The 17105-nt window shown below is 33.0% G+C and overlaps 3 protein-coding genes across 3 annotated transcripts in view; all 3 read right to left on the bottom strand.

Annotated features, from left to right (window-relative positions):
- Positions 1-17105, bottom strand: part of LOC125812109 (RAN GTPase-activating protein 1) — a 376170-nt gene that overhangs the window by 298063 nt on the left and 61002 nt on the right. The window lies entirely within an intron of this gene.
- On the bottom strand, positions 42-5777 carry LOC125812224 (late embryogenesis abundant protein D-34-like). Its single transcript, XM_049491754.1, has 3 exons — positions 5478-5777; positions 415-726; positions 42-197 (listed from the first exon to the last, which is right to left on the bottom strand). Exons 1-3 carry the CDS (start codon positions 5775-5777, stop codon positions 42-44), a joined length of 768 nt encoding a protein of 255 aa, XP_049347711.1.
- LOC125812324 (uncharacterized) lies at positions 9244-10084 on the bottom strand. Its single transcript, XM_049491840.1, has one exon. The coding sequence runs from the start codon at positions 9885-9887 to the stop codon at positions 9399-9401; it is 489 nt and encodes a 162-aa protein (XP_049347797.1). The 5' UTR covers positions 9888-10084; the 3' UTR covers positions 9244-9398.

Here is a 17105-nt window from a genome sequence, read left to right as displayed (position 1 = left end):
CCATAAACCAAACAAAAACACTCACTTCAAATCTCAAATCACTAGAATTTGTTGAGATTAGACGCGGTGGTGATGGAGGCTGCTACACCTCCCGGATGTGTAGCCAAGTTGGGCGTATTCCTTATTTCAGCACCCACCACGCCTTCTGCGTCTTCCTTCTTCACTGCCTTATCATCTATAAGCTTGCTCGTTGCATCCTAAAGAACAAATTGACAAGAATTAACCGTAATTTTAATACGAAATATTTAACCGCATGTCATGAGTAGTACGTACCACTAGTAACCTGAAAAATAATGCTAGTAGTTTCACACAAAATGTTATTTTTCCGAAATTTCTATTCTTTTCATAATAATTAAATCCAAATATCTATATTGAATCTAAAATGAAGGGTGAACATCTAATCAATGAACTTACTCTTAGCACATCGCCGAGTGTGGTCTTGTCATCTGTTTGAGCATTTATCGAAGCAGCACGTTGAGCTTCCGCTCCTACGCCTCCTGGCACTACTTCACTTCGTCCAGTAGCTCTTGCTTCTGCAGCCTGTATTGCTGCAGCGTCGCTCTGCTCAATTGGTTTGTCCCCTGCAGGCTTAAGTGCCACCGCCTCTAGTGCTTCACCTACCGTAACTGCCTCCTCTTGAACTCCTGTCGTAGGATATCGTGCTGATCTCTCTTCATCATCTCCACCTCCTCCTGCTTCTGATGGATAAATATATTGTGCAACTACCTAAATATCCAATTAATTGTTATTTTCATACCTATCAACTACGTACACCAAGGTGCATTATTGTTGTGTAAATATCAATTAAATTTGAAGGGAATCCATTATATTGCACTTACTATTTGCTGAAATTTTGGTAATTTTACCTATACTAAAAATATTACCCTTCCTGTATAAAAGTTATTGAATTCAGTAAAAATCGTAAAAAAAATAAAGTACACTCTACTTTAATTTAAGAGTTAATACCTCAAAATTCAAAACCCGTGCAAAAATTGTGAAACATAGCACAGAAATTTAAATCGTTCCTATATCATAATCACATGATAGAGATTGTTGAGTATCAAAAACTTACTACCCTGAGTCCTATAATGAGAACACGTTGAAGGCGTACGTATTCTTAGGGGAGATTGAGGCATCAGATTGGGATTAGTCATCTAGAGATGTCAAAAAGGGCCGGCCCAGCCCAAGCCTCGCCGGCCAATGAATTTGAAGGGCTAGGACGGGCCGGCCCTTCATTTGGTAGGGCTGAAAATGCTCAACCCAGCCCAACCCTAGAAGGGCCAAGGGTTGGGGAGGGCTAGCCCTTTTTTTTTTCAAACTTATAATTCTATAACATCAAGAAAATGACAAGATTTTCAAATCAATTATGACAAACAATGGTGTTGTTTCAATAACACTAGCAAAAAATCTAGTGTGATTAACATGTATCTCGCATACCAGATACGCGAGCGAGATAAGAGAGTGACAAGCAAGATGGGAGAGAGGTGAGAGCGCGAGATTTGTCTATGTATCCTAGATACATGCGAATCTACTTGGATAAAGTGTATCTAGAACAAATTAACTTAATTTTGAGTCCATATATTCTGAGATACATGTATCTGGACGTACCAAAATTTGGTAAGATTCATAATATTACGACATAGCGTGTATTTAAGTAATTAGATTATATACTAGTGAATTATTGTAAGTAAAATTTGGCCCATGGGCCGACCCCGATCAAGCCTCAAGGACTAAGGGCTTATAGGGCCGGGCTTTAAATGGGCTTGAAAAATCCTATCCCAACCCCACCCCAATAACGGGTTAGGTTGGGCCGGCCCCATGTGCTAAAGCCGTTTTGACGGCTGTAGTTAGGACCAATGCTACAAGCTTCTAGAATAAAATGGGATCTTCGTGATGTTGATCATTATGAGTCTTCAAACAAGAATGGGCGGAGCTACGGTGGTGCCAAGGCGTCCAACTGGACACCCCTTATCGAAAAATTCCACTATATATACGTCAAATCTTACTTTATATTGATATATATACTATTTTAAACACCCTTCCAACTAATAGATTCCAGTAGCTACTTGAAATCTATAACATATTAAAAATGCACAACTTTGATGTGGAGTGGGCAATAACTAGATGGCAATTTGGTGTTAAAGTATGCAAGATTGAATCCCTATAAGATTACCTTTTTTGTTGAATTTACTATCAAAAGTTTGGACACCTTTCATAAAATTTCTAGCTGTGCCACTGACTGGTACACTCAAGTAAAACACATTCATTGCATACAATTGACAACTTTTATCATTCACATCATGTTATTTCCTTTCCCCTAATCATATATAATGCATGAAATACTAACGAAACGATTAAGAATCACATAAATCATAACTGGAAAAAAAAAACAACACTTACCTACCCGAAAGGATTCCTTCTCGAACGTCTCCTGATCATAATCTGATTTTCACAACCACCTTTCCCAAGATAACACTCAACAAATATCATAATTCAACAATAGCTAATCAAGTCTATCATCAGCCTAAACCACAACTAACCACACATTCATCCACCCAGACACCATCCCAAAGGCTTTTGCATGTTATCTCTCGACAAATTACAAGATAATATATAAGTAAAAATTGTTCTAACTATTCGGTTAATAAAAATGTAGCCTACCTAGACTTCAAACAACTGTTGAAATTTTTTGAATATGAACTTCTAGCTCCATGAGGGCGAATCTCGACGGACATTGATCGAGAATCCATGGATTTTGGCCTTCTTTGTTTCGAAATCCCTCCCCTCCATTATTCCCGAGCTTAGAGCTGCTTATGAGATATTTTTGGAGTAACCCTCATTGTTTCATTAATAAAGAGCGGGATGAAATAAAAGAATTCATGTTTTTCGAGTTTCTGCCCCTACTATAGCAGTTAACATGCCGCTATAGTAGTGTCATCGTAGTGAAAATATTTCCGCTATGGCGGAATGATGTCAACCTGGTTAATTCTAAAATTCCTAAATTTACGTTGTGTGCCCCAATTTTTAAATTGAAATCGTATCTTAAAAAATTTAGGACTACAAGATGTAACTTGAATAATGACTGCTTAGGTCGCTACATTTTTCTTTTAAAAAATGATTTACCTGATGATGTGGCTGTATCACAATTGACCATGTGTAGAAAAATAATTTTACAAACTCGAAACTGTTTTCTTTTCTGTTAACAAATAATGGCATAGATGAGTCTTTTCTCAAACGAAAATGACATAGATAAGCCAAATTTTCAACGAGTGTCATTGATGGACCTTTTTATCAAAGTTTGATACCATATTTGATTTTTTTTCTCTTTTGTAATGAACTAGATAATATAATATTCATATACTTATAAAAATACTAATAACACAATTCTTAGCTACTATTAAATCGGCAAATTATAATTAATTATAATTAGTTGCGAGGATTCATCAGTGAAAAAATAACAATAAAGAATAACAACAATTAACTAACTATTTTTTAAATATATCTAGATGACCATCTTTTGTAGATACTAATTAGTGATCAGTTCAAACCTCTAAATTATTTTCCTAATATAAAAAGTTTGACCCAAAAAATCTGGTCAAAACAAGACCAAAATCATAAACTACGTATATTTTAAAATGATAACATCCAACTTGATATCTAATACACCCCCATTTAGTTACATGCCAAAATACTTACTACCGATAAATTAGTATTCTTTAATTCAAACTATTCAAAACTTTACAAAATCTGATTTTTTCCTATAAATAGAAGTCAATCTTAAGCAAAGAAACACACAACAATAGTAACATAGTCATTTGATCCCCTCCCAAACAATTACACTTCTCCTTCTCTTCAGCCATGAATAGAAAAAAAATAAAGTTTGCTTTGGTTGAAAGTAAAAATTGACAAGGAAGTCCCATACAGGAAAAGATGAAAAGAGTTCTTGAAGACTCATGAACCAACACATTTTATGGTATTAAAATGACTACAACAATCTGTAGTCCTTACCACAATGAACTTGTGGTGTTCTCAAATCATGAAAGTTTTTTTTTTTTTTATAACCGAGAAATTCGTCTGTGACCTGCCCTTTGAACCAATCACAGCCTTCTAAACTCGGTGGATAATGAACCCGCCCCTCTACCCTTCTCCACTTAAATACTGAACTTCGCTTTGCATTGTGTGGGGCTTAAACCTGCGACCTAAGCCACAAATCCTCCACCTTTTGCCACTTGAGCTAGGCCTTGGGGCTCATGAAAGTTTATTGTGGTAAAAACTAAAGATGACCGTAGCCATTTAAATACCACAAATGTGTCGAGTTCTTCAGATTTTTTCCAAGAATCCTTCATGTCTTTTCCTATATGAGACGTCATTGTTAGTTTTACTTTTAATGAAAGCAAGCTTCACTTTTTTCTAGTCATCGCTAAAGAGAAAGAGAAATGTGTTTATTTGGATGGAGATCAAATGGTTAGGTTTTTGAGTGCTTCTTTGCCAGAGCTAACTCCTATTTGCAGGGAACGATGACTTCATGACAGTGCTTTCATCTGCTATTGTTCCACAAATGGTTCCTTTTGTGAACTCCTCGTAGGTTCCTCGATTTTCTTCACAAATCTTTCCTCTAGTGGTTTCACAATTGTATTTGGCTTGGTAGTACTGTAGAGCACCATATCAATTGTAGTATTAGTCTTTTCATATAATTGGTTTATTTTGATATCATTGGTATTTAGGTGATCACACCTTGTTTTTGTGTTACAATTTCTTGGTATCACAATCCTGATCCGTCGTGCATAGCACCACACTAACCCCCGATTTGAGAACTAACTAACCACTAACGCATAATCCATTAAATAACCAAAAATAAACAATTTTCAATTCTAAAATAAGCTTTCATTATTAAAATTCAAAATCATAAAATAATCACCGAAAACCCTCCTAGAATTTGAAATTTGTGTACCAAAATCTAAGTCCTCTAGAAAATCCGAAATAAATATAGTTTAAGTCTAAAACTGAACCAGAGAGAAAGGAGGAACCCATAGCAGCCTGAAACAAGCAACTGACCCTTGGGTTCATAAAACGCTAGGATCACAGTTGAGGTCGCAATTGGACCATCCAATAAATATCCCCAATGAATGCATCAATGCCATTGAATAACTATCATAACTACTCCATCGACTTTCTAAAGGGTCCAACATTGTTTGAGTTGATAGACTGAATAATGATAATGAAATAACTAATAACTTTATTTGATGATTCATATTTCAACAATGAATTTGGACACCCTTCATAAAAAAAATTGGCATATATAGTACAAAATTTTTTAGGCATATATAGTACAAAAATATTCCTTTAAAACTAGGACTAGCATCTATATTCTCCAATTTGAATGTGTATTTTTTTCAAACGCTATATGAATTTAAGTTTCTGCTATTATTACTTATTTCATAAAGTCCATGATTATGATGAAATAAGATGAAGCTTACCTCTCCACCGACGGATTCAGAAACAACGCGAGTACCCCCAACTTCAACTTGAGAAACGGTAACGCCGTGTTCTCTGGCGAAATCAGTTATGTCATTAGTAGCTGCAACACCAATTCGCTCATTCTGTGAGGCGGCTGACTGCATGAGTGATGCAGGGCCGCCTCGCGGAACATGACCGAGTGCTATACTCTCTGCTGATTGCATTATTGCTGCATCTTCTGGCGCTATAATTTCTGAACCAAGTTCGCTTGACACAGAAAATACGTCCCCATATGTTACGGGTTTATCTTCATTACTCATGCTCATCTTCTTTAATTTTTTAACAAAGGATATATATCTCTAAAATTTTACAACGATCAAAGAGGAAGGAGAAACAGAAGGTGCATTAAGTGGTACTGCCAAAGGCTGGAAATGTGTTAACACGTGTTGAGGGATATGATAGAACACTTCAGTATTGATTTTACAGATGGTGCTTTGTAAGTTGCGGTGTGAGCCGCCCAAACCATTGTTTCTTTTAAGAAAGAAAAAGGGCTATTTTTGAGATTTCGAAGAGTTATGTACTCCTAATATTTCAGGTAAAATTTCAATAAAGAAAAGGATAAGTATAGAAAAAATAACATCAATCTTAAACGTTGAACATGAATAAAGTCTCGATTAATATATCACACCCAACTTCTTAAGTAAACCCCATGGACGTGGTGCAAATTGCAATGGATAGTATTTATTTCTTAATCAGAAGTCTCGATTTCAACCCTTTGATATGAAAAAATCTTTGGTGAAAAGCGCTACCCTTAAATGGGCCCTATCCGATGCGTATCTGAATTAGTCAAACTCCAACGGAGATCAGACACCAGATGAAAAACAAAAATAAAACAATGGAGGCACCTTTGCCATTAAAATGTGGCCATCGAGAGTGACAATACTTAAAAAGAGTTTTGAAAAGCCATTCCAAGCAGAATCTATTCGTGTCCCACTTGAAAAGAAAGAGTTGGCGCATAGTTCAACTTTCGTGTAATTTCAGGAGAGGTAATTTGGCAGCAAAAATACAGTGACGAAAATTCGTCTTTCTTGAGATAAAAGTTAAAGCTCTCAGATCCATCCTTTACTTGATATCATGGTAGTATGTGGAGTGTGGAGCCTCAACTTTCACATCAGAGTAGACTAGGATGTGTCATTGCCAGCAAGTGTAAATGGCACATATTTGTGTTGCTGACACAAGGGAGTGTGAAGCTAACATTTGCAAGACCCCACTTATCTCATCACCAGAAACTATACTAGTACAATTTACTAAAACTGTAGAAATAACCAGGAAAAAAAACACTGTACCAGCTTCTGATTCATCAAAATCATTCAAGAAGAAACTTACCAGGATCGTGACAACACTTGAAGCAACAAAACAGGTATTGTGCAACATCTGATATTAGCGAAGAAGTTGGTTTTGGCAAAACAATCTACCAGCAACCAGAAGAAAAGAAACATAATGCATCTTCCCCTGGGTGATAATGCAACTCGACATAGTCAGTCCCACACTGCAATAATACACTTTTATTGAACATACAAAAGTTAAAGATATGCAAAAGCTACTAAAGGATTCATATGGAAACTTTCGCAAAGGCTTGGGTCAAAGAGCTGTGACTAATGAGCATATGCTACATGGTTGGGAATGAAAACAACTACTCCTTACGGTTGGAACATGGAAGCAAAAATGACCACTAAATGTATGGCTTTTGTAAGGTCTATTTTAGATATTCGATGTAGTAAATCTCACATAAGAGGATTAACACGATAGTTTTTGACCAAATTCATCAATATTGTGTTACTTCAACTTCCATTATATCCTTATAATATTCCACTTAACTAAGAACATTTTAAGCTTAAAGACTCAACACAACCTTGATACTCTTTCACAAAAATGTGGTGATACATAGTTTTGGCTAAATGATAGATATATTCTCACAGCAAGAAAGAAAAGAGTGATATCTTTGTTTCTGGGAGATTCTTCTTTTGTTTCTCTTTTTTGTTAATAAAAAGAGATGAAAATAAGAGAAAAAGATCATTCTGTCAGAAAAGGATGAAAAACGCAACAATAGGATGGTTTTTGATCATTTTTAAGAAACTTAAAGGATGTTCTTAGTTAAGCGGAGTATTATAAGGATGTATTGAAAGTTGAGGCAAAACAATAAGGATGAATTTGGTCAAAAACTCATTACCATGATAACCAAGTGACAACTCCAGAAACTCCTTAACAAAGAAAGACCTCTCTTGGACTACAAGATGATTAAACAGTGGATCTACAGCCCTTAAGGCCAGTAAGCTAAAAGTTCGCAGATCACCTAGCCATGGGAATATAGAAGCCACAGATTATTACACCATCTATTTGCTCTAGGTTATTTAGGTAAGCTGGAAACAGAGTAAAATGGTAGAATCTGCTTCTAATGGGCCATAACATTGGTTCTGCATTTCAACAAAATGCAACTGGGACTAATTAAGTAGTAAGTATACTCAAACTCCACAACATCCAACTATGGACATTTCTCTATGAATTACATCTTCAAATTATTTTCAGATTCGCTTAGCTCTTAAGCTCTTCAACAATCTGATTAATTCTATTCTACATGCAAAGCAGATTGAAATCTAGAATCTATATGCAACAGAATTCTACACTTAGGTACTGATGTTCAGAAGAGCAGCACCCACCAAACTATAAGAATACAAATGAAGAACTATGCTGCGAAATGACTTTTGCACAGCAATGCAGATAAGACAATCAGGGAAAGTTCAATTATTAAAAGGATAGAACCACGGAAGCTTCGATGGGACATTATTGGACAAGCATAGAAGTGCAACCAGATCCAAATAAGCCTACAAATCAACATGGTTTAATCTGTTGGAAATTGGAGTAACTAGCAAGAGAAACATATAATGACATTATGAAAAGAATTAGGACCACTATACATAGCATGGGACTGCACATACTTGAGAAATTGTTATCCCATTAGCAGCTGAATAATGATGATAATTGCTCGACAGTTCCAAGCATTTTTTGCAACAGTGAAGGTAGAATTACCAATATCAGCAGTTCTTCGGCTACTTCGGACAGCAAAAGGCTATATGAGGTGTGATCAATTCTATCTTAGACACTAGGAGCCATGGAGTTTCACTATATATGTTCTTCCATTGGTTCATCACTCATCACCACATATCTTTGTCAAAGGAAATAAAAGTATATACAGAAAATCAACTGAATGGCACCACCATTGCATACTGATTAAATGGTAAAGTGATTTTGTAATAGTGGCAACCAAACAACATCAGATGAACCAAATTTCAAGTTACAAAGAAAGAATGCATCTTTATATCGGTAAGATCACACACATGAACCACACATAAAGAAGAATAAAAAAAGAAATGAGTCATTGGCCCATTACAAACCTATATGCTTATACAACACAACCAATTGAACAACTCAGCAACTCAAGCTACGCAGATGCGATTGCCACAAATTACAACAACATAAGTATAAAGACTACTTTAACAACTCATAACCATTAATATTTCAAGGAAAAGCTTGCTTCTTTTCTTCTTTTACAATCAGCCTATTAGTAAATTCCACACCACATTAGTGGTTAATGAAAGCAATGATTCAACTAAATTTCGTCGAATACATCCATAGATTACCCCACTAAATCTAGCTGAAGTTCATTATTATGAATCCTCTTCATTACTGACCTTTTGTAAAGTAAAAGCCAAAAAGTAAGGAAATAAGTAGAGCACAATGATCAAAATTCAAATTCAAATCCAAATCCAAAGAGTACTATTTTATTTAATTGAGCATAGATAGTTAAGATATATCCCTTAGCAAGACGAGCCACAATTGGGACATAAACTGAAAAAAAAAAAGAACTGAAGCTACAGAGAAGTTTATTGTACAAGAATAAGGCGTCCAGCCTCACCAATACCACCATCATCGACCACCTCCTCATCTGGGTCTTTCGGAACTGTGACCACCAATTCGCCGTCAGCAAAATCAGCGGTAGCCAACTCCGGCAGAGTTGACGGCGGAAGACGGAATCGCCACAAATCAAGTTCAAACTCACCCAAAGACGAATCCAAAACATTATCCCCTCGAATTACAATCTTAGTAACACCCGGATAGATCTCAACTGTATCAGCCCTAATATTATTACCAGCATCATCCGTCGGTATAACAAAACGGAATGAATCAGAGGTTTCTTCAATAGAAACATCCGCATCGGAATTAAACGGAAGTTCTAGAACCTTCGCGAATATATGAGGTAGTCGCCGGAGCTTCTTCTGACGGCCGGATAACGCATTAGCCTGAGAAAGAGTCGAAACGATGTCGTATCGTAACGTGATGTTGCGTTTTCTTGGTACTGGATGAACCTTCATGATTTTAAGGTTAGAAGAAAAAGAATAAAAATCCTTTTACGAAAATTGGGTCAAGACAATTATTTTATAAAAAAAGAAAGAAAGGGAGATTGTGGAAGGTTAAAGCAATGAATTTGCAGAGAAAAGTTATTTTGTGGGTAAAATACAGTGGAAATTCTTGGCTTTGGATGGAAGAGAAACAAGAGTACGAAAAGGGATTAAATGAAAAGAGAAAATTGGGAACTTAGTCACTCTAGAGATATTGATGAGGTATGGAGAATATTTATATTTTGTATTTATATCAAATTAAATAATTTAATTTTAAAAATTATAAATAAAAAGTAGGAAAATTTACAGAAATTTCAGTGCATTGAGATATATGGGATCAAAAATATTTCTAGATACATTATATATAAGTGGATTAGCATGTATCTGAGATACATAACGAATCTCGTCCGTCTTCCTCTCATCTCGCTCTGCTCTCTTACATATCTTGTATCTTGTGTGATTCATATGTATTTGGAATATATGACTAGCTCGTTGTTCTCTTCTTATTTTAGTATATCTGATAACAAAAATAAATATATCTAGGTGTATATTCCTCAATATATAATAAAAAATATCTTAATTAGTGACAAAATTATTTTAAAATATAGTCAAAATTAATATATATGGTAAATATATAGGTCTAATAAGGTAGTTAACATGAGTTTTGTTAGGATTTTAAGAGGTCGTTTGGTACAAACATTGATAATGCAGGGATTAGCAATGCATGGATTAGTAACGAAGGAATTAGTAATGCAAGGATTAGTAGTGTAGAGATTATTTTTTATCAAGTGTTTGGTTCATTGTTTTCCACTTGATCTTGTGTTTAATTTAAAACTCTACAAAAAATTTATTTCCTATTATACCCTTTGTGTTATTATGAGATTGTTTATTTCATGTAATTGGGTCAAGGTAGATAACCGCCGAACAATATATTTTTTTTGTAGGATTATCTATTCCATTTAACTAGTTAAGCTATATATATATATATATATAAATTGTTTGAAGGTGTGATGTATGTATTTTCTATTTTTTTTTGTTGGTCAAATATATCTTAAACTTAACATAGATTTAACACTACTTAAATTGTTCAATACCTAAAGCTTATTTAAAAAAACAAATAACTCAAGTGATTAATCGACAAACTATCTTGAATAAAAAAATGGAGAAAAAAATACTAGTGAAATCATTAAATTACACTAAACGGATTTCGATTTAAAAAGAACATTTATAACCATTTCAATATAAATAAAAAGGAAATTAAATTACAAAAGAAATTTAGGATAAAGAATACGGGGATAGTTTAGTCATTTAGGGGTCTTATTCAAGGTTTGTTAAACCTTGGATTAGTCGTCCCTCCATTTTTTAGGAATAAGATAAGACCACATAGGATGGATAAGCAATTCATGGATTAAACTAAATAAAGTAACCAAGCAATGTATTAGATGGACTAAATTTTAATTCATAGACTATTCTATTAATACAGCCTACCAAATGGGTCCTAAGTGTTTAAAAATATATACAATACTTAACTGAAATATATTCGCTAGAAAAACATTTTGTATTAGTTTGATAGTAGTATATTTAAGGGTGTAAGTAAACTTTGAGGGAAACTAAGTAAATACCCCATAAAAATAAAATAATTATAAATATAGATCTTTTTATATTCATACTCTACTAAATAATTATACTATATACATCCAACTAATTTTGCTTAACCGATACTAAATCAGTATCATATATTGTATTGGTATCATTAAGTCTGATAATATATATTATATTGGTATCATTAAGTCTGATAATTTCGTTTAATTGATTTTAAATCTATATATATATATATAGTCTTATAGTATCATTGAGAAATATGTATATACTCTTATAGTATTATTGACTAATGAATAATTTATAAACAAGAAATCTTAATGATACCACAAGTCCACAACAATATACATATATTCTTATAGTATCATTGACTAATGAGTAATTTCTGAACAAGAAATCTTAATGATACCACAACAATATACATATACCCTTGTAGTATCATTAACTAATGAGTAATTTCTGAACAAAAAACCTTAACGATATCAATACAGTATATATATACTGATTTAGTATCAGTTAAGCGAAATTATTAGTCTTAATGATACAAATACAATATATAGTATTTATTTAGTATCAGTTAAGCGAAAATTATCAGTCTTAATTAATGAGGTATAGGCTGTAATTATTATGAGAGAATGGATATATCAGGAATTACATTAGATTTAGATATAAATTTGTAATTGTTTTGGATTTTATAGATCATTTGTGTAGTTTTTCCTAAATTTTCGTGTCTATTAATGTATATATTTCATTGAAGTGACTGGAACTAAATTTTATTTTCTGTGATTGGTAAAGACATATTTACAGTATTTCATGCATGTTATAATTTTTCAAGTAAATTAACTGATCCAAAATTTTTAAATAAATATGAAGATTGTCCTCATTTGGATAAGTGTTACATCAACATATAAATAGAGATAAATGGATATGTACAAGAAAATATATATAACTAACACAATTAATGAAGTATTTATTAAAACATAGTACTCCTAATTAATTATTTTCCTAATTATTACTCTGTCTGTCTCTATTTATTTGTCCATTTTTTATTTGACACATATATTAAGAAAATAATAATTGACATAGTAAGTTTTCTATTTTAGCATTATTACTTGATAGAATTTCAAAATCAATTTACTCATTAAAGAGGTTCTATCTTTTTCAAATTAATTAACTCTCTAAATAAATTAAGGGTATAATAGATAAAAAAAATATTTTTTTTTCTTGATTTGTCAAAAATAACAAGCAAAAAGGGACAAGTAAAAAGGGACAGAGGGAGTAAGTATTACAGCAACTTTTTCATATTATTATTTTAATTCAATATTTTTCGTCGAAAAAATATTTTAAATGAATAAAATAAAAATTAATTCTTTATAATATTGTACATTAAACATATAAGTAAAATTTTTAATGTGGTAGTAACAAATATGTATTGTGTCATTTCTTTGAATCTTCCTATTGAATCTAGTCTAGTAGAGATAATTAATATAAAAATATCAATTGAAACAGCTTCCCTTTTCGGTCTAATTTCTTGGTTTATTTCAGCTTGACTTGTTGAATTTAAGACTTTATGATCCAGCTTAATATGTTTTGGTGCTGGCAAACTTTTATTGGATCATAAAAATGCAATTTTATACATTATAATATTCTTTTGCAAATCAACATCATTGCTTAAAATAAATAATTGAAATATGATCTTTATCTATTTTTGCTCGAAAGATTATGTGTCAAAGTCTCAAAGAAACCGTGTCCAATTTTTCATGGTTAGTCAATAGTCCAACCACTGTTTTTTTTATAAAAAAAATTAGTGTTGGATATTGTATTAGAACCTGATTAATTTGAATCTACGCCATATAGAGCTTTATTTGGGAAAAAACTGTCCCTATCAATATTTTTTTTATACTCAAAACTTGAATCTGAAACCTCTAATTAAGGAAGAGTACTCCAAACACTGTTATGATCATTAAATTATTACTCTGATTTCCCTTCAAACAGAATTGTACCTCTCTTTTTTCCCCCCAGGAATTTGAAATAGGAAAGAAGAGAGTAATTTCCAGGTTAGTTCATTGAAAATACAGGAAATAGAATAGAACTTTTTGAAATTACAATACAATATATAGGAAACTAGGGTAAGTGAAATTTTCAAGGCACAAAGTTTTATATTAGTAGGCTTTTGGACATGTAATTGCATATCGCAATATGAAATTATGAAATGAAATTAGTGTTTAGATATGCGATTTCACGTTGATTTCATCTCATATCATATCATGAGATGAAATTCTAAATTCTCCAAAAAAAAATATGATTTGAGACTTGTTAAACTATTCGTAGTGCAAAATCTGTTTTTCCAACAAAATAACTTCAAACAAATTTCATACAAATAATGAAATATACAATATGAAGTTAGATAAATTTTGGAAACAAAAAATCATATAATCAACAAGATGAAAGGAAGAAGAGTCAAGTCCTCTTAATTTACAGAGTTTCCTTAATGAAATTATTCCTCTCAAGTACCCGAGGCTATGGAATATATCCTCCCAGGATAAAATGACTCTTCACGACAAACAAATAGGGGTACCTCAAATTTGTTGTCCAGCGAACCACTCAATGACTTGTAATTACACTTGAAGTTTTTGGAAAAGCAGAAACTGTTTTCTTACTATGTAGTATTTTTCTTCTTGTAAACTTGTTTCAAAAACTTGTCTCAATAACTGAGAAAGATTCAGATATTTATAGCCTATAGGTGAGCACAATGATTCATGCATGATATGTGAAAAGGTAGCCTAGAAATAAGAAAGGTTGCATGAAAATACGAAAGGTTGCATTCATCTGTCATAAGTATTCATGAATGGAATAACTTCATTCATACTTGCAACACTTTCACATTTTTAATTCACCAATCTTTATTCTATGTACAATTATCCATTCACACATTATACAATGAACCCAACAAGACTTTCAAATTAAATCATGGTTTGAGATTTTTCAAATACAAAAATTGACCTACAAGTTTAACATGTAAGACTATTTAACTCATTTAACATGTTACCTACACTAATAATATTACATTATCAGTATTTATAACTTAATTATAACGATGTTTGTTTTGTTGTATGGCAGAAGCCAGAGATGGATGGATTTGTAGCAACAATATGCAATAGGCAAGTAGAGGCGCGATATGAAATTTATATTCCCATCATAGCTTTAACAACACATATAGATGAAAAAGTTTATTTTTACTTACCAAAACCCCTCAAGTTTGATTTGCTTTTGAGAGCTATAGATGATATAGAGAATAGAAAGGTTTAAGAGATTATAAAAATATCTTTATTTCATCGAGTCGTTATGTGAGACAAAATAAAATTTCTCCGAAAGATGATCCTCTAAGTGTTTATTCTTATAGTTTTTCTTAAGTTATGTGTCTTGTTTTTATTCCTGCGTAAGCATTTTTGTGATGTGTTCAACATGAAATGCAATAGAGTTTTACTATGAAATGCACACACCAATACATTGATATTAACTTTCATATGTTTTATTGTAATTTAGCGAAATGTATCATTGACTCTTGGAGAAACGGTATTATATAAGTCGTGCGCACGAGCCGTGGAATCAGTAAAGTTGTCATCACTGGCTAAATTTTATTTTTTTTGCTTTTTTTAAAAAAAAGAATCTTTTATTATACATGGTAAATTCCAAATTTTCAAGTCAAGAGAATGAGGTAGGTTAGTCATTTTAGAATACTAAGTTTGTTTCGTGACTCTGATTAAGAAGCCGTTTGGATTGACTTAAAAAAATATCTTTTAAGTCGAAAATAAAAAGTAGGGAAGACCTACTTTTGATTTTTAACTTATTTTAAGTCATTTTGAACTAATTTTAAGTTATTTTTAACCTTGGCTAACACTTTCTAACTTATTTGAAGTTATTTTTGACTGATTTTAAGTTATTCTTATTTTTGTCAAACACTTTCAGAAGTCAAAAACTGACTTAAAAGTAGGTTTGACCAACTTTTAAATCAATTCAAACACTCTCTAAGAATGGAGAAAAAATATCATTTTTCTCAGTTGTTAATTGATATGATAATTAAAAATATAAAAACTATTAATGTTTTCCCTCCATGAATTAGTGTCACGATGAAGACCGTCGTGAGTGGCACCCACACTAACCCTTTGGTGGGAGAACCATTACTACAACTTAACTAAGCAACTCAACGATAAACTAAACATTTAAAGCTACGGAAGCAAGTTTAAATAACTAAATTACATAGAGTTCCCATAAACTCCAAAGGTTTAAATAAATAACTAACCAAACTAATACGGAAGAACAATCCCTAGAACCTGAAAGTCATTGTACCAAAACATCTTAAGTGCAACAAGTCTAAGAGAAAGGGGTACAACCCCAACCCAACATAAGAAGTATCTAAACAATGCACCCTAAACAAATAGTCTGAGTCCGAAAAGTGTGGACTTAAACAAGAGAGATCCATGGCAGCCTGAAAGAATTGACTCACCCTTGAATTCGGTCACGCTTAATAGTCACCTAACTGAGGTCTATCAGTAGCCGCCTGAAGATGCCCTGTACTCAACAAAGAAAGAGCAAGTGCAGTAACAGTACACAACCACAGTGTACTGGTAGGATCACGCGGTTATCCCAATAAGCACAACATATATCAGAATTACAACAAGGTAAACACATACATGCACATAATATATATATACATATCGATTATCATTTCAGGAGCAATGCACGATTCCACATTCTCAATAATAAGTAGATATAACAAATCAATGGTTCTCTCATGGAACCCAATTCAATGGTCCTCTCATGGAAACCATATCCAAACTGTTAGTGTGCCGGAACGTAACACCCGATCCCATATATGTATCGGAACATGGCACTCGATCCAAGTTAGTGTGTTGGAACGTGACACCCGATCCAATATGTATGTCGGTACGTGACATCCGATCCCAGTTAGTGTGTGGGAACGTGACACCCGATTCATCAACAAGCCACAATCACAATCACAATCACAATGTACGTACATTTTCATAATCATACAATCAAGTGTTGATTCATGGCATACAATCATTCGTTCAAACTCAATTACATTAGGTGTGATCAACAAGACTTCATTCACATACATACATGCATTACAATGAAGTAATTACCAACATACATCACGCAAAACATGAAATCAAAACCATCACCTACCTCGAATCCAAGCTTGAATCCCCTAAGACACTTGAATCTTCCCTTTCCATATTCTTTTCGTTTGTTCTAGGTCTACAAACAATTAATATACTCAAGGATCAACAATCAAAGGTCTAATTATCCAGATTATAACAACCCCAATAACCCTAGACCAAACCCAAGATCCTAATACCCAATTTCGGGTTTTTTCCACCATTAGTTTCAGATCAAAACCCCTTCTCATTAGTAATTAACCAAGAATCTAAGTTCTATGGATCGAAAAACGGATTAGGGGATTAAAAATCTTACCTTTAGTGCTAGAAGAGGTGGAAAAATGTCAAGAATTTGCCCTGATTCGTCCCTTAAATCTCAAGACCGAAAATTGCAGAATAATAACATTTTTGG

The sequence above is a fragment of the Solanum verrucosum genome, unplaced genomic scaffold (genome assembly GCF_900185275.1).
Source record: "Solanum verrucosum unplaced genomic scaffold, falcon-dt-bn FXZP01000235.1, whole genome shotgun sequence".
In the NCBI taxonomy this organism is placed as follows: Eukaryota; Viridiplantae; Streptophyta; class Magnoliopsida; order Solanales; family Solanaceae; genus Solanum; species Solanum verrucosum.
Note: the sequence above shows the minus strand (reverse complement) of the source record. Positions and strands in the feature narration are given on the sequence as shown.